Below are 25,142 nucleotides of genomic sequence, written 5' to 3'. Positions count from 1 at the left end.
ATTAGGTTTCCACCTGTGAACTGGAATGACAAGCTTGGATAACTGCAAGGTGGAATTAAATATTCATCTCCCCTTACAGTACTCCACCCTCAGCCCTTACTAAAGACACGTTGGCTGACAAAAGAAAGGGAAGAGTCAAGGCATCTGATTGGCTGAGAGGAATGGCTACTGCAAACAACTTTTCAATTCTGCTTGTCTTTTGCTCCCACCTCCTAAAGAAGGAAAGAAGCGGAGAAAAACAAAAACTTACAAATAGAAAGGGAAAAGAAACTGGTATCTCAAGGAGCACAACCTAGCAATCCAGATTATCTTACATATCAGCACTGACTGCTTGCGTCCCCGGTTATTTAATCCACAGGCAGCCTCAGCAACAGAAATGAATCCATTACACTGAGGAAGAAAACATTAGAATTTGCCAACTTTCCAAAGATCAGGTCGATAACAAATTACAAAGTTAAAATCGTGCAAAGCCCAGATGGTACAGATGGATCTACTGATGGCTGAATATATTTATGTAATTGTTACACCATCTTACAATTATAAAATGTACTTCTTTCTCTCTCACAACAATGTTCACTAATGTCCATTTCATCCCACTCCGGAGAGAAATAATGAAGGGGGATGGAGCAGAGCCAATTAAGTAGAGCCTTCAGAGAATCCATTGCATAGATTCTCACTTGCACACAATGCTAAGCCAGAGAGTTGACATGATCTGTTTGAGGAAGTGCTGAAGAGGTGGTGTGGACACTCTCATAGAGCGTAGCAGGAATGCAAAATGGTATAGACACCATACAAGGAAGTTTGCAGTTCTAAAAACAAAGTTATTTATATGCTTTGTAAAACAAAACGAGGACCACTTGTTTGAATAAGGTAATAATATATATTACCTATAATTACTAAAGCAATTATTGAATATGTAGATTAGTTTTGTTCATTTACTTAATGAATAAAGTAGTTTTGAACTGGGAAAAAGAGATTCATGGAGCTCCTGTGTTGGTGATGACTACAGGGCAAGGGCATAGCTGAAAGATTTCTTAGCAATGAACTCTGTTACCCTGGGTGAGAAATGATATTGTCTTGGATTAGGATGGCAGTAGGAACGGGGAGAAGTGAACAAGGAGAATAATTCAGACTGGACACACATGCACACACACACTCACATACACGGTCAATTTATCTGTACCAAACAGATTTGCAGACAAATCACATGAGGTCTGAGCAACTGTGAGCAGGGATATTACTAACCAAGCTGGAGAAACCTGAGGAGAGAAGGTGTACACATGTACACATGCCTGGAATAAATGCTCCCATTAGATGTTAAATAAGACACTGCCACTATCATTAGATTATATAATCTGTACAAAGAATTCCTTTACTTGTCAACACTGAGCAATGAAAGGACATACGATCCTAGAAGGGCCTGACCTAGTCAGGGAGCTCTGTAGGAAAGTAAAGAAGGGCAGCAGATGCTGAGAGGCTGGTGCCAAGGAAGAGGGGAATAGTCACATCAGCTGCCTAGGGTGGCAGCAGCTTCTAGGGGGTGAGCAACTCAGCCCTTCAGCTTTAGATACTGAATTCTGCAAGTAGTCACACTCCAAAGGAGCTTGGACGAAGAGCCAGATCACCAGGGACTCAGCTAAAACATATCTACCACTCCTCCCAACTCACAGAAGCCGTAGACACGTGTGGGTTGCTCCCAAAATTCTGAATTCTATTATTTCTCATAAAACAATCTTGAACTGAAAAGAAAAGTTACTAAGTTAATAGGCTTTTTTTATTTTTCAGTGAATCAATTTTTGGTTTCACTGTTTTTGTTTCTGTTTTAATTCTCTCTCCATTACTTTCTTTTTTTAAAAAAAAATATATACTTTTTATTTTATGTGTAAGAATGTTTTGCCTGCACATATGTATGTAAACCAAGTACACGAATGGCACCCATGGAGGTTAGAAGAGGGTATCAGATACCTAGAAACTGGACTAATGGACGCTGTGAGCTACCATATGACTGCTAGAAATAGAACCCAGGTCCTCTGCAAGAGTAACAAGTACTCTTAACCACTGAGCCATCTCCAACCCTTCATTAATTTCTGCTTCAATCCTTGTTTCTCTTTTCTTCTGCTGAGTCTTCTGTTTAGTCTTCACTTTTTCTAATAACTCAGGATGGAAAGTTATACACCAGCCAATTTGAACTCTTTAAATATTAAAAATTCACAAAACACCAATAGAGTTCTTGAGCGGTATTAACATTTAATAAACAGCTATATGGTGATATTTTATTTGTAATCTAACAAATAAAGTGTGCCTGAAAAATCAGAATGCAGAGCTCAGCCACTAGTAAGTCATAGACGCCAGGTAGTGGTGGCACACACCTTTAATCCCAGTACTTGGGAGACAGAGGCAGACTGATCTCTGTGAGTTGAAGGTTACCCTGGGCTATATGAGATTGAGCCAATCTAAAAGAGAAACAGATTCAGGTCGTGGTAGCTCATACCTTTAATTCCAGTACTTGGGAGTCAACATACCTTTAATCCCAGCACTAGGGAGGTGGAAACAGAAGGGATATGGCTGGCCAGAGAGCGAATAAGACGGGAAAAGACAGGAGCTCAAGGCATTCAGTCTGAGGATTCCTAGAGACAGGCTCATTCTTGGCCATTTGGTCTGAGGATTTCGTAGAGGTGAGAGCCCTAGTGGCTGGCTACTCTGCTTCTCTGATCTTCAGAGCTTTGTTTGTTACAGCACAAACAAAATATCACCCCACAGCTGGCTTTATTTTTACCTTGCTTAACTTTGTTTGATCCTAATTTTATAGTTCTAAACTTTTGTCATGTGTATAGGCATTCTCCTAGACAGTGGTTGTTACAGACACGAAGAAAATGGAGTTAGATAAATATGAACTAAAACTTGGATAATATTATTTATAATCTAAGCAGTTTTGACAAATGTGTGAGTTGTCTATGCTTCAGTCTCCTCACGTGGGATACACAGTATCAATAGAAAATGTAATCACTAGCTGGTAACAAACATTTAGGTAAAATACTTTGCACAACATCTGGAATATTTAAGAACTCATTAAACACTGCCATCCAAACAGGATCTTAATGGTGACATTGTATTGCTAATATAGATGCTAGACTCTTCCGTTCTTTTCATTTTTTTTTCTGTATAGTGAACAATAAAATCTTGGTTTATATCTTGCCTATAAATCTTGGTCAATGTTTTCAATTGTTTTCTTAAATTCAGCAGTTGATACATTAAGCCAGGAAACCTTTTATTTTCAAATAAAATCTGAACCAGAAGGGACAATAAAAAAAGACCTATAAATAAAGGAGTTGAAAAGAGTTCAGAGATTGAAATGGATGGTGCAGTAGGCAAAAAGCTCTCCTTATGAAAGTGCTTGAAAATCACTGTGCAAAATATCTCAGTAAAACAAAAATCCCTTTTCTCTACAGAATAAACAAGGAGTTTTTTGAAGGTGGTTCTGGTGCTGTGCTGCAGGAAAGATGGAATAACAGTAACATGACTACCATTCAATACTAACATTCTCTACCTAGGACAAAATCCAAGCATCACGTATTCCTGACTCCTTCAAAAAGTTAAGATACTAAACACGAGCAGCTCCATTAACCCCGTGCAACACAAATAGCAACCGATTTTAATGACGCAATATGTTACATTCAGGAAGTAAGCTGGGTCCTTCATATGCCTGTTGCTCCACCAGGAAACAGAACCTGGCCTGGCCTCCATTAATCACCTTCCACATGTGCTGCTATTGTACTCAGTCGATACAGTCACAAGCACGAGAGTGAAAAACTGTTAGTTCCATCCTACTTGAATTTGAAATGTTCTATCACAAAATGAAAGCTTCAGAAATTTTTCTAAATATTATATTTCTAAATATTATATCGTATGCATTTGTAATTAGTCAAAGTATATGCCTTTAAGTATGAGTTAAGGGGTAACACCCATAAACTTCTCAAGATTCAAATAAACACAAAAACTTAAATATTAAAACAAAATGAAAAATCAAGTATGGGTAAGTATGCCTTATGAAGACAATGACTTCAGTTGCTAACGTCAGATCTTTTACATTTTCTGAAGGCAACTAACTCTTCTAAAACATAACTAATGGAAAACTAGCAACATAAACTCAACTTTACACTTCCAGTTTGCCAGGGTATAATATTATGCCTACAACTGCAGCTCATTTTAAAAACAGGTGTCCCAGATAATGTCACTTGATCCAACACCTTCTTGCTTTGGTAAGTAATACTGACACCGAGGGCAAGAACTGGATTTATGCTTTGACCAAGGCCTCTGAGCCGACTGCAGGGTATGCAAGCTGCTGTAGCACTTGAGCACCAGGCAAATGTGCTATGTTAATTATTGTTACATGATCTTGACATGAGCTAATCCCCACCCCTGTTCACTTCCTTAGTAATTGAAGCTCCAATGCTTAAATGATACCAAGAGCTGGATCATGCAGAACAATGTAAAATTGAGCAGATGGGGGAACAGTTAGTGATGGCCATTCATTTCATTGGCTGAATACATATTTATTTCCTAAAACTGAATGTCTATACATCAAAGCATCTCGGTCTACCACTAAGTCTGGAACTAAGGCAAGGAAGAATGGTGCATGATGCTTCTGCTTTGAGTGTCCTATTTTTGCCATATTAAAAAGAGACACTAAAAGGTTATAGGAGAGGACTGAAGTTGATAATCAGCCATGAATTAGCAACTGACAAGCTCTGAGACTCTAGCTTATTACGCAGCAGCTTACAGCAGCACACAAAAACAGCGATTTCTATTTCCACAAAGGATGTTTTAATTCAGAATACCATATCACTTAGTATGGGTAACCACAGTAAGGAAACTTGCAGAACCATGTTTCATGTCAGAGTTCGTATTTACTAACATTAAATCTAAAAATTTAATTAAGTGCAAGTAGTAATTAAAATCAATGTTTTACTAATTAGAATAAAGCAGTGTTACACTAGATTTTATATAGATTCTTTCTGTGAAATAGAAACTCTACAGAAACTTGCAGAAAAATGGCTAACCAATGAAAACCAAGTTGACTGAACTCTGAGTCATGCCCCAGTTCTTTAAATACTTAATTTACTCAATGCCTTCTGCTCAGTGTATGCTGCCCTAGACTGGAGACCTCCACTGCTCTGGCCCTTTTCTTCAGAATCATTATTACTACCACTGCGGCTATTTGATAATTCCTTTTACAAAAAAAATAATTAAGATACTATTAATTACATTGTTTATTCCCTTTCCTTTCCTCCCTTTTACCTCTTCTTTTACCCCTCCTATGTCCTGTTCCCCTCACTTTCTCACAAATTCATGACCTCTTTTTATACACACACACACACACACACACACACACACACACACACACACACACACACAGTTTGTTTAGTGTTGCTTATATGTATATGATTTCAGGGGCTGACCATTTGGTATTGGATAACCAATTAGGGGCTCATCTCTAAGGACTTAAGGACTAATTCCCCCTCTTTTAGCCTTCATGACTTAGCTACAATTCTTTGTCTAAAGTTGGAGCTTGTGAAATTTCCCTCTTCTATGTTAGCATGTCTGCTGGTGTCATTGTTCAAATGTTCTTAGTAGTCACATTTTTATGAAGAAGATATAATTACAATTTACATGAAAAACAATTAAAAGTCTATTCTTTTTCTATAAGACTTGGTTTTTGTGTGCATGTTTTAAAAGTTTAAACTGGACTGGGCAAGGTGGTTCACAAGTAGAACCTCGTCACCATGAGTCTGAGGCCAGTTTAGAGGACATGATAAGCTCTAGGCTGGAGTGAAACCCTGTGCTAGGACCGCTCTTTGCCTTTCCCTAAGAATCTATAAGCTAGAAGACTAATTAATAGTGGTTATGTTAGCCGGTAGCTTTGGGGCTTTCCCTTTCTGGTTTTTGTACATTTTTAAATTGTCACATGTGAACATCTTTAAAATAGAAGTATGAATCTATTTTAACCTTGAGCTATGTACTGAGTTCTCGACATGGTATCCAATTACTGAAAGGTTAAGAGGAATATTTATTTGTACTTTGTGCTTAAATCACTGGAGCATCCTACCTTCCATATTAAAAGGGACCTAGAAATATAATGCTAGACAATATTAATGTAACAGGAAAGGGGGAAATGTCAGTCTTAAGCTTCTTTGCCTTTATAGGTCCCATTGTTTCAACTCTTTCAAAACAGGACAGTTTAAAAAGAAGAGAATGTAAGCAATAATTTCAAGCAACTACTTTTACTGCCAACAAGGCAACTCACAAAGAGGCAACAGGGTCTTTCTGGTGAGATGTCTGCACCAGCATTCGCATACACACCTCATAACATTTTAAAGGCCACTCATAAGAATGCTGAGATTTAATAAGCTCTGCTACAATATGATTAAAAGATCTCTGGGCATTTCCCTCTTTTTGGAATTTAAGAGACAATAAAATAGATTTGGAAGGAAATACTCTAAAGACGGAGGTGCTAACCCATTCTAATACTTATGGTGCCTGCGAAGAGATACAAAGGTCTACAATCACGGATTCTTCTCCAGGGCTCAAAGTTCTTTCTTTTGTGTTACAAGTCATTTTCCAAGTAAATGAAAGTCTTCATTTGTATAATTTGTAGAATAATGAGGTTGAGATAAATGATCTCAGAGTCCCTTCAAGCCTTACAATGTTAATATTTCTGAAGGACTACTATATTAATGACTATTTTTCTAGATCTGGTAGAAATGAATAACTGACACAATATTTTAGTTTTATTTTTAGGGAGCCTGGGGTTGCTTTTCATTAAAATTGATATGGTTATATACTTTAATCCCATCAGGGTTTTAGCAAGAATTTTTTACTAATAAAATTATACACATTAAAGACCATCAAAAAACAACCACATTGGTATTAAGTATTTTTGAAGAAAACTTCAAAACTGACTGACCTGATGACTTGATTGCAGTGAGCACACATGGGAGTTCGCTTGCCTGCTGGAATGTGCTCGGCTCTCTGCACCAGCGTGTCTTGGTCACTTGGCTGGGGCGGCCCTGCAGCTGAGTTCGCAGGTACCCCTGTACCTGAAAAAGTCGCGCTGTTTGTAATTCTTGCAGTAGAAGGCGCTAGAAGTTAAATACAAGAGAAGCAGAATGTGAACAAGCCGAATATGAACTTTTCAATAATAACAAATTACTGGCTATCCACTGATATTGTAGTTAAACAGGTGAACAGAGAATATAGAGCCAAGGATTAGCACACAATATGAGTGACAGCCAGGGTGTGAATCTACTTCTTTCTTACTTTCACAAGGAGATATGGTAAGGTAACTATCATAGGTGACATATTTCTTTCCATCTAGATATCTCTGCTCATCTGAACTAATTAAGCTTAGTTGGAAATATATCACAGCATATAAGAAACTTCAGTGTGTTGAGGATAAAGAGCTCACTCTATTCTCTTCCAGTGTGTATTTCCCAAGATCACATCATCTGTTACCAGGCATGTAGCTAGTCACCCAGGACCATCCCCATCCTTCCTAAACAGTTCTGGTAAAAACAGTTCTAGATTTCATTAACTTTGTCTCCGCTTCTCTGTTCCTACAGTGCTTCCTATTGAGGTCCCAAATGTTTGCTTTCTGGAGCAGCTGCCAAAATGACTCATCTCCTTTATAGCCATTTTCCCAATGACCACTGAAGATTGTAATGCTGGAAACCACAACTCTGTAAAGGGTTGCAGGAGTCTGACCAGTGAATGTAGCTCATGTCTCCCTGTTCTGTACACAAGTCCTTCCTGTGACATCCTCCTCAATGTCATTTTTCATCACTCTGCCTTCACCGAGTGCTACAGCAATACTAAACTGCCTCGCTTTTTCTTTCACATATGATCTTCTATGCACAGGCTGTCTTTGCTCCCAGGAATGCCATTATTTTCTATCCTTCTCTTTGTTTGCATAGCAACTACCATGTATGATGTAAGGCTCGACTCCTCTGTGAACTATTTCAGACCCACATCTACCATGGTTCCTTCCGCATAACAGATCAAATGTTTGTCTCCTAGGATCCCATAATTTTCCATGAATGCCTTAATTATTCTACTAAAACTTCTGTGTATCTTCTTCAACATAGCACATTCCCAAGAACTCTTAAGCCTATTCGCCAACAAATACAATCTCTGAAATGAATGAATAAATCAATGCATGAATAAGCCAAAATAGGTCTGAAACCAACGGAGAGGCCTTTTCTTCACCTACAAGCAATTAAAGTCTAATGGACTAGAAAAGACACACATTTAAATATGGTATAAAGGGAACAACTTAAATGAAAAGCATGTGCATATAATACAAAACCAATATTGTGTGAAGCATATATTCTTCTATGCCCACACAAGTAGACAACACCTATTAAAGGTGTGACTAGAACTGTGTAAAATTAAGTAAGACAGCTATAAGGATGCTTCTCCTTTGTCGGAATAAAAGCTGTTTGCAAGGATTTGCAATTACAGATGCAGAAGCCCTGCACTTCTACGGTACTGTGTGCGTTGCTTGCTCTATGAAACAGAGCTTTCAACACTAGAGAGCTTGACAGGGTTGGGAATGGGTTTCCACTCTCTTTGGATTACATATTCTCTTAAAAAATGGGTCATTCCTGTCATATGCATTCACACATCTTCTTCCTTGGTACTTCATTTACTCTCACAGTACACTCCTACCTCGCCTCTATGGCTCTTCAGTTTCTGTGTGCAGGTTTGTTATCACCCGAAACTCTGGGAAGCATTTTCCATGCTCAATCTGAAAGTCTTTACATTTAAAGCATATAAATGGGTCTCCTCTTGGGCACATTACAACTTTTCCTGAGAACCTCCCTTTTAAAAATCTCCCATGTAGGCGGGCGCAGAGGGCAAGCATTCTGCCTCCCATGCCCCTAATGTGTCAAGCTCAGACTCTAGTAACTGTTTCATAGAAACTGTTTTCGAGTCAATCCACCTGCCCCCCTTATCCAAACTGTACCCTAACATTTGAATTCCTGAAGTCTAAACAAATTTCGTCACTATTCCAGCAGCAATCTGTGACTTCTTCCATTTCCCCAATTCTTGTGACACATGCTCAGTCGTGTACACACACACACACACACACACACACACACACACACACACACACACACTTACACATACACAGTTCAGGTTCCTTTCAGAAAACCATATTGGACCCCACCTCTGTAACCTTCAGCCAATGAAATGTCCAGTAAGTGTTACTTACTTTACCTTGCCCTATTGTGCAAGATCATACCTATTTTACTCTCTTCTCCAAAGTCTCCCCTGACCACTGGAGGAGAAGTGCTCTTGTTCTCTTTAAAATCTATCGCACCTTGCCTGGAGAATTCACAAACGATTTGTCAAACTCCTGTTAATATCTTCTCTTCTCCAAAAATATATACTCTTTTTTTTGCCAATAGAAAACTGCCTCAAAGATAGAAAGCGAAAAGACAATTAAACGGAAGAGAGAAGGTCACAGTTCACTTTGTTGTTTCTGCTCTTAAACTATATAGAAAGCTATTTCTCAAATGTGGACTAGGGTTAGGGTTTCAAATGGGGAAGTTACTAATTGGAAAATCTGGAAATCAGACCTCAAAGAGAATGAAACCCTTTCATCTACTGTATCACATTATCTATGCATAAGCCCTAAAGTACTGAGTCATCTGAACACTTTAAAGCAATCAACGAGTACAAAAATTCTCAAACAGCCACTGTAGAATGGGACATAACCCATCTGGCGCAGGCCTCAAGAAGGCACTAACTTATTTATATGAGAAGCATCTTTAATCACAAACCATGTGGCTGTATCTTAAATACAAATAAGAAGGCTCCAAGTCTTACTGCTTTCTGTTAGTCTCATGCCCACCACTTTGGTGTGCAGAATATTCTCACACCCGTTTGCTGCTGTGTGCTAACACATTGGCTGTCACACAAAGCTATGCAGTCTCTGTAACAACCAAGCCCTGAGCAGTTCCAAGGCAGCCTTACAATATGGATAAAATACTGTTTCTCCAGACTGAGTCTCACACTCCTCCAGTACGGAAGCCTGACATCTGAGCAATGACGAGCCATCCTATGGCTCGAGGCAGGATGAGGTGTAGGAGCATGAGGCACTGGGTGACAGAAACTGTAAAAAGTGAGTCCTATTCCCGTGGTAATTACTGCACCATCTCAGAAAAACAGTCTTCCAGTGAGACCACGGTTTGAACGTAATGAACCCATTGGAAAAATGAGCTACCTTGATGATAATTAACTTATCTATAACTGTTTTTCTTTCCTTGTACTTTATAGTAAGACCATCACATAGGAACAGGGAGTCAGATCCATTTCACAGTGTGGAAATATCAGCCACAAGTCAGCACAATGCCACAACCAGAGCCCTGGGAAGTGGGCTCCACTTTAGACTAGATTTCTTCTTCAATGTTAAGCCTGAATAATTTTCATTAAATCTGGATTCTTTTTGGAAGATCTCTACCTGACTAGAACTTTGTTTAAAGTATTTTCCTTTTATAATAAGCATATTTCAGCAAAACTCTCAGCTAATCACCGAGAATGTCTCTTTCATGAACTAAAATTGTGACCTGAGGTTTTTAAGGGTTATAAATGACGCAAATCCATATTTGGTCTCCTTTCTGCTTTACAGGACTTGGGGTCTACAGAGAATATCACCAAATGAGTTAGACAGGTATTAGATAATGTATCAGATGGCTCTCAGAATATACAAAAGGATTTGTTAAATTAGACAAAATACACAGAATGAAAAGTAATTGAATTGATAGTTATAAAAATATTTGTCATGATGTATCTCTTTTAATCTGTGACTTCTTACATCTCCCCATTTCTTACCATATATACTCTTGCACACACACACATACACACACACACACACACAAAACAATCCACACATCTATGGACTTTTGTTTATGTTAAAAAGTTAAAGGGAATAGAGAAGAACAGGACTGTTTCATCATTACAGTGTCGCTGTTAGTACTTAGCAGATCAAGAATGCACAGACAAAAAGGATAGTGATTACCCAAGGACATGGAATTAAGCAACTGGTCCATGAACTATTCAGCATTGAGCATTCTACTGGGCTTACCAGTATGAACAAGAACTACTTCTGCCTTCATGAAGTTTAAAGAAGGCCATGGACCAGTAAATAACTGATTTTGTTAACATCAGGAAGCAGTGTAGACAGGAAATGTTTCTCAAAGGCACAGGTGATGTGGCTTTGTGTCCCCATCCAAGGTGCTATGGTATGAGATGGTGGTAGACCCTCTAATAGGTGGAGCCTAGTAGGAGTTTGGTAGGAGCATGGTCTCTTGATATTGGCTGTTAGGTGATTGGGCTTCCTCTGCCACATGCCCCTGTCACAATGAGACTTCATCACAGTGAATGCTTTGATTCACTATAATATAAAGGCATGACAGAAATCTGGAAGTACTAACTCAGTGATAAGGTTAGGAAGGACTAATCATAATCAAGTTGATTAATTTCCACTCTTTTAACTTTTAATTTCCTTATAGCACTGCCCTAGTTAGCTTCAGTTGTCCACCTGACAGAGTCTGGGGTCATCTGAAGACATCTCAGTTGAGGAACACTCAATCAAGGAATTGCCCAGATCAGGCTGGCCTGTGGCATAATCTGTGAGGGAGTCTTGATTGATGACTGAGGTGAAGGGGACCAGCCCACTGTGCGGGGCACCATACCTAGTCAGGTGGCCCTGAGATAAATAAGGGTAAGAAAGCCTGAGAGAAAGCAGAACAAGTCAGCAAGCAGCCTTTGCCCAGGGTTTCTGTCTTAATTCCTGCTCTAGCCTCTCTCAACGATGGACTGTGATCTGGAAGTCTAAACCACATAACCCTTTCCTCCTCAAATTGCCTCTGTTCAGAGTGCTTTATCATGGCAACAGAGATCAAACTAGAAAATGAGCATACTTGGATAATTCAGGAATAATGTATGAAAGCATTATTTCCCCCCTTTCGCTTATAAAACCATTATTCAAAATACAACAAACTTGTTCTAGTGCCTGTAACAGTTTAGATTATATTTAGATTAAGATAATATTTAGATATTTAGATTAAGACATTAGCATATTCTATAATAGGCTATCTTATATTCCACAATGATAGTTTTTTCTTCCTGTAAACATGACTACCTATTCTTTAAGTCATTAAAGCTAATACATGCAAAATTCTTTAAATAAAGCATAAGTATATAAGGCTGGGTATCTTATGTTTAAAAAACATTTAAAGGGAGTATGTATTTGTATATTTATGAATAAATAAGCAAAATAAATTTATGATAATTAACCTATAAATAACCATAAAACTGTAGTTCCTTATAAAAATCATGTAATATTTTATTTTCACTGTCAGAAGAACGAGGCTGATCGTGAAAATGTTAATAAATATGAATGTTTCCAGATAGGAAAAGAGACAGGTATCCACTGCTCCAACAAAACAGAAGTCATATATGAGTTATGATGTGAAAAATGACTGCTTGAATGGCAAAGGCTATTCTTACTAGAAATACAGAGGCTAATCAGGGCTCATATAAATAACCGGTCCTATTGAAGTGACACTCTTCCACTCCTGGGGAGAGAAAGACTTGTAATTCAACAGTGGAGTATGTTCTCAAAGGTATGCTACACATACAATTTTACACATAGAAATTGGGAACACACGTGCACGTAATTGTGGACAGCGAGTCTTACTCCTCTGCCCCTTCTCCAACCATCGTAAACAGATGGTGGCCAAGAGAAAATGCACAGGGTCTGTGCATTCTTTTCTATCATGCTCCTTATGTTGAAAGCATAAATAGCAGTCTACTTTTCATAATCCAGGCATGAAATCATATCCAGCAAAAATGGAAAACGTTAAGCTAAAGATCTAAGATCAGAGGACATTCTGGGGTTTGTGTAATTTTTATTAAATGGAATAAAAGACTTGCTTAATTCAATGATTAGAAGCTAAATTGGACAGATTACACTATTCTCATCTATCTCAGCAGGGGACAATGCTGGCATGTATGCCATGAAGAATTGAAACAGGTGCATATAAGGCTAAGTATCAAGTGTCCACAGCTCCATGAGGACAGGTTCTTCCATTAGCACCACCCTTTCAACTCTAAGAACTCAGATTAAACTGGATCTAGAAAGTCATAATTAAAGTGAATATAGAGACTTGGATTAGGTACCACTCTCTTTTAATTTTTTTTTATATTGCATGTAACCAAATATCAGTCAGTACACAGATGACTGTTTTTCTCTATTGAGTTTACAAAAAGTTTTATTTCAGTCAGTCACAATTACATAGCAGTTAAAAACATAAGCCGTAAACACAGAGGGTTTTAGTACCATTAGCTGAAGTCAACAAATAACTCATTTATCATAATATGCACAGCATTTTCTGAATAATTATTATTGCTGTGTGACATATGGTGGGAAGACAAGTTTATGCTTTAAAATTGTGAGGAGCCAGTGATATTCATAAAAAAATGATGAATAGGAGCAAAGGAAAGAAACAAAAAAGAACCCAGATAAAATATTTATTTTTTAAAAATCAAGAAAACTTATTTTGCATGTGTCTGTATGTGTGTGTGCCACGGTATGCATGAGGAGGTGGGATTAAAGCCGCGCGAGTCAGTTCTCTCCTTCCACCGTGTGGGTTCCTACGTAACAAAGGAAGCTCAGCTGGGTTGATGGCAGCACCTTTAACTGCTTAGCCATCTTACCAGCACAAACATTACTTTAAAAAGCAAAACCAAAGTGTAACCTATAGCCTCAGGAATATTAAAAAGGATTGCTAAACTTACCTGAAGGCTTGGGAGACAGCTCAGTTTTTAAAGTGCTTGCCATGCAAGCATGAGGACTCGAGTTTGAATACCCTGCACCCACATAAAAGCCAGGCATGGTGACAAATGCCTTTAATCCTAGCCCTGGGGCAGTAAAGACATCCCTAGTGCTCGCTGGCTAGCCAGTCTCCAGGGAGGAGACCCTGTGTGATGGCTATTCTTGGCTGCCAACCTGACTATTGGAATGAATTAAAATTCACATGGCTGGGTATACCTGTGGGGGATCTTTTTCTTTTCTTTGTTCCTAATATAACTTTCTACTGATTCCTTGTGGATTTCACGTCATCTATCTTGATATCTCAATTATACTCATCTCCCCATCCTTTCACATCCACCATCTGCCCTTTAACCTCTCTTATAAGATAAAACAAAGTAAAGTTTGAAAGAAAAGGAAAGGAAAAATCTCATCATGGAAGCTGTAGTGTGACACGGTGCAGAGAGTTTATCCTTTAGTCCATATATCTTTACTTGCAAGTGTTCACTGCAAGGAGTCACTGGTCTGTTTGAGGCTTCTGGTTTCTACCACACTATCTATACTGGGCCCTCACTGGGACTCCTCTTGGATATCCTGTGGCTATTCTGTGTCATAGAGATCCTGCAGCTTTGGGTCTGCAGGACTGGCCCCTTCATGTGCTCCAGCAGTTCATAAATGGGGTGAATGTTGGGGTGGGCCAACTCATAGCCCCAGTTCTGGGCCTGAGTGGTAGCTGGGTTGATCAGTCCCATGAAATCATTTGAAGTGGGAAGACTCACTTAATCCAGATCCACCTTTAATCGGGGCCACACCTTCTGGTGGCAGCCTATATAATGGATATGAAAGAAGGAAGCTCTCTTGCTCTCTCTCTGTCTCCTCTGTCTCTCTCTCTGCCTACTTCTGCTCACTCTTGTTGCCAAGTCTATTCCTTCACTGCTATTAGAGCCTATTTCTTTGGGATTCTGGAGTATACTAAAGACCAGTTGAGACATTCAGCCCAGTGGATGTAACAACTACAGGATTCTTGGACCGTTTGTTTGTAGACAGTCATTGTTGGACTAGTTGAACCACAACCTGTAAGCCATTCTAAGAAATTCCTCTTATATATGTACACACACACACACACACACACACACACACACACACACACACACATTTTCTACAAGTTGCAAGTTCTGTTCATCTAGAGAACCCTGTTTCAAAAAACAAAAGGGGCAGCTACTGAGGAAAACATGGCATTGACCTTCATCCTCAATACATACAAGCATGTGTGCACAATGTACACACACAAATGGATATTAAATTTCTAACTGGGTATGGTGCTTCCGTCCTGCAAGCTTACCATTGGGAATTTGAGGCAGAAGGATCATGAGTTCAAGGTCAACTTTAGCTACACAGTGAGTTTGAGACAGACCTGACAACATAAGACTTGGTTTCAAATGACTATAAAAAATAATTGTATAATTTGTCTCATATTTGGAAGAAAACATGTAAGTATATACAGTAAGACTATTTCATTATTTTCAAAGATGCTATATAAATAATTTTACCATTTTCTCAACAAAAAAAGCAGCCTAATCTGAAAGAAAAGGAAAGAAGTAGGACTCATGTTCCCCTTATACACAGTGTCCTCATTAGGTAGACAAAATGATTGATGCAAAAAAGAAAAGAAAATGCAAGATTTTATCATGTTAAATGATACTGTTTTCAAAGCTGAAACATTAGAAAAGCCATCATTTGGGCTCAGTTTCCCAATCTGGAAGACAATAACTAACACAAAATGTAAAAAAAAAAAAATAAAGTGAAGCCTTGTAAACAAAGCATTGACTACATTATGGGGTGTGCACAGAATGCTTCCCAGTGTCAGGTGCTGAACTCTGAAAAGGGACTTCATATTATTAACTCAGCCATTCATTCAACCACTACCAGGAGGCCAGACCCAGTATCTATACCAAGAACTCTACTAGAAAGCTATACCCAGGGATAAGCACCTGCCTCTGAACATCTTCTGGAGGTTGATCCTGATGAGGCAATAAGTAATCACATGCGAAATAGAGTTAGTGCTGTAAAAGGTGCTTCCAGCTCCCTGGAAAGTTTGGATCTACTGAGCAGAATTAAGAAGCATAGCATTTTCCTCATACATATGGTTTGAATCCAGAGTTGGGGTTTTTCTATAAAGAACCATCAAGTTACTAGTTCAGATTTCATGTGACTGTTGACTCTTTTGCAAATGTGATGGTTTGAATAAAAATGGCTCCCATAGGCTCACAGGAAGGGGCACTGTTAATGGCGCTTGGAATAAGTATATTTATTACTGGGGCTGGGCTTTGAGGTTTCAGATGCTCAAGCCAGGGCCAGTGTCACTCTCTCTCCCCAGTGCCTGCTGATACGTCTGTAGAACGCTCAGCAACCTATCCAGCACCATGTCTGCCTGCATGCCACCATGCTTCCTGCTGTGATAATAAACTAAACCTCTAAAACATACGAGCCCAATTAAATGTTTTCTTTCATAAGATCTGCCATAGTCATGTTGTCTTTTTGCAGAAATAAAACCCAAGTAAGACAGTAACTATTCAACTATGCCCCTGAAGCCTGCAAACAGCCCTGGATGGTATGTAAAGAAGTGAGCACGGCTTCTCTTTGATAAAACTTTGTTTACAAACATAGGCGGCAGGTGGGGCAGATGTGATCAAGGGCGCTTGAACCACATACATTAAATAATAAGAGTAGCAACTCTTTAGGAAAAGCATTTATAACTGAACCTAGGTATTTTGTCTTGAAAAAGATTAATATGCTAGCATGAAATAAAAATGGGAAGAAAGGAGGGCTATACGTGATAACCAGCACATTCTCTGCATAGCATCCCAATTCTGACAGAAATGGACAACTTCACTCAGGCCTTTGTGGCAAGTGACGTAGAAATGTAGAGGGCAGATGGCAATAAAACATTATTAGAAGAGATGAAATTCATGCAACTGGTAGCAGTTTACTTACTCATACAAAAATTTAAAAATAGAACCAATAAATCTATCCATCTTAGCTAAGCAAATCTAGTTATTTCGATTTATTAGTGTAGCACAAAGCCTAAAATGAAATTTGGGGTGGTTGTAGCAGCAGTAACTTCCTTTCTCACCCATATCTACTTTAGCCTTCAAATGAAGATAGAATTTATATCCACTTACAGCTGAGATGAACATTATTCAGTCTTTGATCTAATCAAATCTCACAAACAAATGAGTCTTTCTTGGAGAGAAAAATAACATATCAAATCAAACCCATGCTCTATCTACCCATAATAAAGTAAAAAGCTGTATTTTACTTCTAAAATACCCTACAGCGTATGAAAATGGGGGTGAATTAACTAGAATAGTAGCTGAAACATCTGAATTTCAAACATGAAGTTTAGATGCAAAGAATATGCCACTCAAAGCAGATTTCAGCAGTTTCCAGGCACATAGTTAATTCTAACTGTCTTAAAAAGAATTCCTTCTATGCTAATTCTACAAGATCTAGTCCTTCTTAAGTAATCTAGTCCTTAAGTAACCTAGTCCTTCTTAAGTAATCACCGATGTTCTTCTAACACAAGAAATGTGCTGTCTTGGGTCAAACTAAGAGTTCATCATATTATAAATTGGATAGTTCCTTTTATTTTTCTCAGAGCCTGTAAATGTAATGACTTCAACTGTAGTCTTGATAGATAATTTTTGAAACGGAAAATACAATTAAAATGATTACTGCTAACGATCAAGGATATCTACCATTTTAGTGTTAGCTGATGCAGTTTGTTTCTTTCTAGGCCGCCACTGCATTCAAGTAGGACAATGAGTTCTCCTTCAACAAAATAAGAGGAACTAAAGGCAAGTAAGCACACTGTAAACTACGTTTTGTCATTTTCCTTTTACATCTGACTGCACCAAATTTACTATTCCCTAAAATATTTCTAAGTGATAACACTTTTATATTACATAATACAAACAAGCTTCTTTGTATTGTACTTGCCAAAACTACAACTTATATTTTTTTAGAAAGCATTGATTTTTATACTTTTACAACACAATCACCATCAATTAAGATCCTTTGCTTTTACTGCATATTAAAGCCTTTTGGCATCATAACAAGAAAAGCAAGTCAATGGTGGGGAGATAACGTAGTAAAGTGTTCCCTGTGCAAGGAGCAAGCAAGAGCTCGGCACATATGTAAAAAAACAGACAAGTGGAATGCTTCTGTAACCCCAGCAATGGGGAGAAGTGAGGACACAATCTAGTTAAAATTGTGACTTCAGGTTCAGTGAGAGACCCTGTCATAAAAACATAAAATAGAGAATAAGAAGACACCAAAGGCCAACCTTTGCCCTCCACAGGGGCATGTATAGACAAGCACACCCACACAAGTGTGCTTACACACTCATGTACCACATAAACTCACACATAAAAACAAAGCAAACTATTAATTAAAACGGTGTCACTGATTGATATAAAGAGAATGATGACTTAAAAGGAAGGTTGGGAAAGCCGGGTGTACAAGCACCTGTTTGTAATCTCAGCACCTGGGAGAACAGGAATAAGGTGAATTTGAGGCCAACAAAGTCTATAGAGCAAGTCTCCACTTAAAATGACATGGACATCGATATTTTTTCAATATGCAATATTAGAAGTTAGGAATGCTGAACACTAAAATGACACATGACCACCATGTTTGAGCTAGATGCCTTTGTTTTTTTCTGATACCTGCATAGATGCATTTAATAATAAAAGCTTTTTTAAAAAAAGGCATCCATTCGTTTCTTGGCACGGTCAGCAGACATGAAAGTAAACAAGGCTCACCTGGGAGTTGTGTGTACACACAATTAAAGAAAGCATACAGGTGATGCTGTCCTAACATGTAAGAACTGCTAATGAAAACAGCAAACTGAAAAGTTTCAGAAAAGCCAACATTACTGTGAGAGGAAATGTGTTGGACAGTTTTATGTCAACTTGACACAAGCTAAAGTCATCTGAGAGGAGGGAACGTTAATTAAGAAAATGCCTCCGTAAGACAGGACTGTAGGCAAGCCTGTAGGACATTTTCTTAATTAGTAACTAATGGGAAGGGCCCAGCCCATTTTGGGTGGTGCCATCCCTAGGTTGGTAGTCCTGGGTTCTATAAGAAAGCAGGCTCAACAAGCCATGTTGAGCAACCCAGTAAGCAGCATAGTCTTTGCATCAGTTCCTGCCTCCAGGATCCTGCCCTGTCTGAGTTCCTGTCCCGACTTCCTTCAGTGATGAACTGCTTTGGAAGTGTGAACCAAATAAGCCATTTCCTCTCCAAGTTGCTTTGGTCATAGTGTTTTGTGCAGCAACAAATGCACTAGGCTGGAAAATAACAAATTATTTCATTTTTAATGACTCTTTTACTTAAAAAAAATTCCAAACAAAAAACTCTGAATTGAGTATTAATTCATATATAGTTCAATGATTTGGGGAAAGGAATTCTAAGGAATTTATCAAGATACATAATGTTAATAAATTTATTGAGTATCACCTACAGATCCCATTAAAGATTCTGAAAATGAGAAAGAAAGAAATATATATTAGGAAAAATAAATCATATGCAAAAGAAAAAGCTGCATAAATCAGGCCATCATAAAAGTAAGCTTCAGTTTATTTTGAATGAAGTGCAAGATGCAGCCAATCCAGATTTATATGGTGCAACTTGGCACATTACATTAAAAACCAAGTATATAGTCAGCCAATTGTCTATGCCATGGTCTCAATTGCTTAGAACCAATCATAACCATTTAGTGTCTGTGGTAGTTTGAACACAAAGTATTCCTGGAGTCTCATAGGGAGTGGCACTACTAGGAGGTGTGGTTTTGTTGGAGTGGGGATGGCTTTCTTGGAGGAAGTGTGTCACTGTTGGGGCAGGAGCTGAGGTTTCCTACGCACTGGATACCATCCAGTGTTTCAGTCGATTTCGGGTGCCTACAAGATGTAGGACTCTCAGCTACTACTCCAGCACATATCTGCCTCCACCCTATCATGCTCCCTGCCATGATGATAATGAACGGAACCTCTAAAACTAAAGTCACCCCAATTGGCTGTTTTCTTTAAGAGTTGCCATGGTCATGGTGTCTTTTCACAGCAATGGACACTCTAAGACAGTGTCCATGGGAGATCTGCTTTAGAACCCCCGTAGATACTCAAATCTTCCGATGCACAAGCTCCTCATGTAACAGGCATTGTACTTGACTATAAACTAAGCATGTCTTTAAACTACCTCAGATCATTAGGGATGCTGCAAATGCCATGCAAATAGCTGTTACGCTGTACTGTTAAGGGAATGATAACAAAGAAAATGTGTATTTTCAATTCGGATACACTTTTTTCCTTGTAGCATTTAAGTCCTAGTCTGACTAAATCCATGGAGGTAGATTCCTGGATACAGGAGTGAGACGGAAATAGGATGAACATCTTCTTTCTCTAAGCTACACATGATCACTCTGCCAGTGTTTTAGAATATGATGCACAAGTATTGTATCACAGTATTTTCACTAGGAAAACAGGGTTAAAAATGTCGGAGTCAGGTAAAGATGCTAAGGTCGCAGGTCTGTGCATCCTGGAACTCTTTCCATTCTTATTGTCAGTGCCTAGGGTGACTGATATCCATCATCAAACCTCTATCTATGCTGGAGCACCTAAATAACTTCTAATCCAGGGTTCTGGACTCCATTCTTAGTCACTACAGAGAAATCAGTGTGGTCTGTTAAGCACATTAAAGCTATACTGATCTGTCAATAGAGCAAATCTGACTCCACTAATACAGATTACAGATCTTGTAATAGCTTCCTTCCAGAAGCAAGCCCACACTGATATCTCCAAGTACTTTCTGGCCAGGTTCCCCATTAATCCAATAACCCTACTTTCTCTCTTGCCACTAAAACACCCTGAACAACTTGCACTTCCTTTAAGAAATCAAACTCTTGAGGTTTTTGCTTTTGTTTTGTGTGAGTATGCATGATATTCCTGAGTAAAATAAAATTTCACCATAAGCAAATGCATTTTTCAACTCCAAACTGTATTCTTTATTCAAGTCATTTCTACTCCCTTTCACAGACTTCTATGTCTTCTGACCCAGGCCCTATAATCAGACTTAACTTTTCTGTGTATATCTGTTGCCCATTTCTATGCAATATAGTGGTGCTTTGCATCCAAATTTGCTGTTCAAAGTAAGGTGAGCCCAAATCCTTAATATTCCCATTGTGCTCCATTGCTTGGCTCCTTAGGTACAATGAATTCCTTACTTTTTTAAGAGAAAGAAAATTGTCGTGGGATATTTGTACCCTGTGTGAGGATGTATTGCTGTGATTGGTGTAATAAAAACCTGAACAGCCAATAGCTAGGCAGGAGCAATAGGTGGAATTTCTGGACACAGACAGAGAAAGAAACTGGGAGGAAAAATCTAGGTGATGTTTTCACTAGTAGACTTGAACCAAATAGGATTTGTCATACTAAGAGATAACCAAGACATGTGACAGAAGTAGATTAAATATATATTATAACTTAATTAACCCATATATATATATAAGAGCTAGTTGGGGGAAAACCCTAAGCTAAGGCCAAACTTTCATTATATTTAAGTCTCTAAGACATTGTTTTTAGGCTGGTGGTTCAAAGGTAATCAATCCAACAAGAAAGCCTGCTATAGTAAATCTGGTCATGGTTACAGAACTGCTAATATTTTGAATTATTGGACATAGAAGACAGCACCAATTACAGCTTATGTTCACCACCTTTAATTTAATGCTTCATGAGACTAACATGCTCTTGTCCTTAGTTCTCTGGTGTTTTTAAATAGTTTCTTGGTCAGATACTGCTTTTGTCTTTGTTCAGTAACCCTTAAAGGAATGCCAAGCCCAAAAGGAATGTTCTATCCCCAAAATTACATGAAGAGTTCCAAAATAAGACAATTTGGTCTGTGCACTCACTCACTAGCATTTACCAAAGGAACTGCCACGCATGGGGAAGGTGCTCTAAAGCAAGGATTGGTAAGCCTCGGCCTGGCCCTTCATATAAACAGTGGTAGAAGACACACACAAACAATTAAAATGAGTGTGACGAATTCAACAGTAAGGACATTACCAAAGCTGTATAGGAGAAAGAATAAGTGCCTAGCCAGAGAGCTCAATGACATTGTACAAAGTGGCAAACCGTCTTTGAACAGAAGAGCTTGGGAGTAGGGGGCCAGGCGAAGTCTTTCATACAAGAGTAGCCTGTATAAGGCATGGGGGTTTGTGAATAAAGAATGTTAGGAACCTTAGCAGGACGGAGCTACACGATTACAAAATGAGGCTGCAGAAGACAGTGGAGGTGAGGAGAGAACTGACTGAGGGCCCCACGAAGAAGTCACACTGTCTGCAGCAGGAAGCTCAAAAACATCTGCAGATACTGAAGTTTTGTGACATCTGTTTTGCTGGCTCATAACAGTGTAAATAATGGGCACTGTTAAGAAAGGATCAAAGGGTGGAATCCAAACCCTTCTTGCCCTATCTTTTACACACCAAGCATGTCAATACATCAGATCATCCGTTCAAACAGTGCTACAAAGGTACTTCAAGAGCCTTATTTTAACAAAGACATTGTAGAGTCTAAAGTGTTAGGCACAGAGCTGGGCACAGTGGTACAAAACTACAATCATAACTGCTATGGAAGTGTCGGCAGAGGAATCTCCATACAATGAGACCCTGCTAAAAACCGGAAACAGAAAACTGAAAAGGCTAGCCCTCTAAAACTCATGTCCCGTGGTCACACATCAAACACACCAGAGCCAAAATCACCACAAAACCGAGTTCAATGAACAACGGAGCCTGGCCTAGTAAGGTACTGCTTGTATTCTAGCAAATTCATTCTCATTCTGTGTTTGATTAAGCTAATTAATGTATGCCAACACAAAGTGGCCCTTTGTGCCTTCTTGAAAATATGCTTTACTATATTTGGTAAGACAGTAATATTTTTATACATGTATTTGCATCTAGTGAGCTAAGTTTACCTAATCTGGTAATCATAACTTACTAGGAATCTAGAAAAAGCATTACATAGCAAATTAGGTCACCTACAAAAACACAGAAATACATTTTTAAACTCTTACTATTAAATCTACAAAGGTTTAAAAATATTCATCTAACCATTTATTTATATACAATATGAAGCGTTCATGAATAAAAATTTAATAGATATATAAATACTGAAGGATATAGCTCAGTGCTATAGCAGATGCCTAGCACGTGCAAGACCCTGGGTATAACCCAGGATCTGCAAACAAATAAAAGTGAATTCAATATAGATTTTTTTAAAAGCTACATCTATAGTGGTAATATGGATGCTATATAATTGTAAGATTTCCGAATGTCGAAAATGCTTAATGCATCCCTCATTATATTAAGTTACATTAAAAAGTTGATTATGGTACTATCAAATTGCTGAAAGTATTTTGAAAAGTTACCTTAAAACTAAATTACATTCATTTCATGTGTTTGACTCTTTTCCATTTTTTTTTACCTTTCTGAGTTGTCAGATTAAGATTTTGAAAATAACTATGGGGAGATGGCCATAATTATCTCTAGAAAACTACCATCGGAGCTATAGTTTTTAAAATTAAGCTATGAACAGATCATATGTAAATCATTCCTAATGCACAGAAACTGGATTGCCTTGATCATCAATGTTCGTCAGAAATATATAGATAAAAGATGTTTAGTTTTGTTAAAAACAACAAAAAAAAAAACAGAAATCTCAATTCTGACAATCAACAAGAAATAATAAAGAAATAATGCACTTCTCTAGAGTCAAGTCACTATTTCTAAAAAGATCATTACATGTTATTCATGAAAATCATTTCACAAAAATGAGCAAGCAGATGGTAGTATTGCTGCTGACAACTCAGAACTCGACTTGGATTCTTACTTCTTTTGTATCTTAATATTTTCATCTAGACTATAAACATTTAAATACTTTGCATCCTAAAATATTTAGCTTTTTGTGAATGGCTTACAGTAATGAAATGAGGTGGCCGTGATGATGAGGTATACGTTAAACTATACGCATACACTAACCTAAACTATAATGCTGCCACACGCACACTGTGCCGGCCTAGTGTTACTGTGGCTCAGAAAGGGGACTGAATACTACAAACTATCACCACCACAAGAAAAGCACCTGAGATTTAAAGACAGAACTTCAGGAGACTTAGAGGAGCAAAGCAAAAGTTGAGAAATCACCAGAAGGTCTCATTATTTCCATGAATCTTTATAATAAAGTCCTTCTTTGGATTTGATTTTTTTACCTTTTCATTTAAAAGTACATGACCAATTCAATAAATAGCACAACTGAAATACATTTTTAAAATCAGAGTCTTTCAAACTATTTTTTAAACTGTAATACAAAGTAAGAAAGATACCTCCTCACCGTTTAACACAAAACATATCTGTGCTAGCTTGTGAAAATATATCCATTTTCTTATATAGGTATATGTGTATCAAGAGCATGTTTGTAAAATGACAATTACTCATAGTATTTTAATAGCACATCAAAACACTCTGGTATCTTCCACACCATTCCATTTCATTTTGGGAGCAAGCTGGCACAAGACAAGACTACAAAATTCCAAAACAATAAAATGATAGATCGTTTAAGAAATGGAAGTGTTATTAGTGATTTGATCATCAAACACTGTATACATGTGCCAAATTATCAGAATGTACCCCATAAACGTGTACAAATATGTCCCAACAGACATGAAGCCAAAGTAAATGCTATCTCTGAGATATTAAACTGATTTCAGAATCAACTGGGCCGACCCGACTGGAACTCGGTGACTTTGATCCTCTCTCCGAGACAACTGTTGGATTATTTTAAAATAATTCACTTGGTGGCAGGGTAAGAACAAATCTTTTTCTTTCCTTGCTAGAAACTAGAGCAAAGCTATGGCTGAACTAGAAAAACAAGCGTGAAGCTCTTAGTGTGGCGGCAGCAACGTCACACGGCCCAGTGACCTGCACAGTCAGGTTCTGCAGCTCTTTGACCTGCATGGCTACTTTCACAGGCGAAGTAAAGAACCACCAGCAATGTCCTAATTCCAAAGGACTTTCAAATATTCTTTAGGAAACCCTTATAGCTGTCAAATACAATAGATTCTAAAGTGGTTTCTTTTTGTGTTTTTTCAATGACGTACTTCCAGGTACACTATATTAAAAACGTAAGAGCCTGGGAATTAGATTTTTTTTAACTCTACA

General features: G+C 38.2%; 1 protein-coding gene across 10 annotated transcripts in view; it reads right to left on the bottom strand.

The window, feature by feature from the left end:
- The window catches only part of Pdlim5 (PDZ and LIM domain 5), a 163,642-nt gene that overhangs the window by 13,993 nt on the left and 124,507 nt on the right, over positions 1 to 25,142 (bottom strand). For all 10 annotated transcript variants that reach the window (XM_075981222.1, XM_075981206.1, XM_075981210.1 and 7 more), the window contains one exon: positions 6,965 to 7,139. In XM_075981222.1, coding sequence (XP_075837337.1) covers positions 6,965 to 7,139 — 175 coding nt within the window. The remainder of the gene's footprint in view (positions 1 to 6,964; positions 7,140 to 25,142) is intronic.

Source organism: Microtus pennsylvanicus, chromosome 7 (assembly GCF_037038515.1).
Source record: "Microtus pennsylvanicus isolate mMicPen1 chromosome 7, mMicPen1.hap1, whole genome shotgun sequence".
Classification (NCBI taxonomy): domain Eukaryota; kingdom Metazoa; phylum Chordata; class Mammalia; order Rodentia; family Cricetidae; genus Microtus; species Microtus pennsylvanicus.
This window is presented reverse-complemented; position numbering and strand designations above follow the sequence as displayed.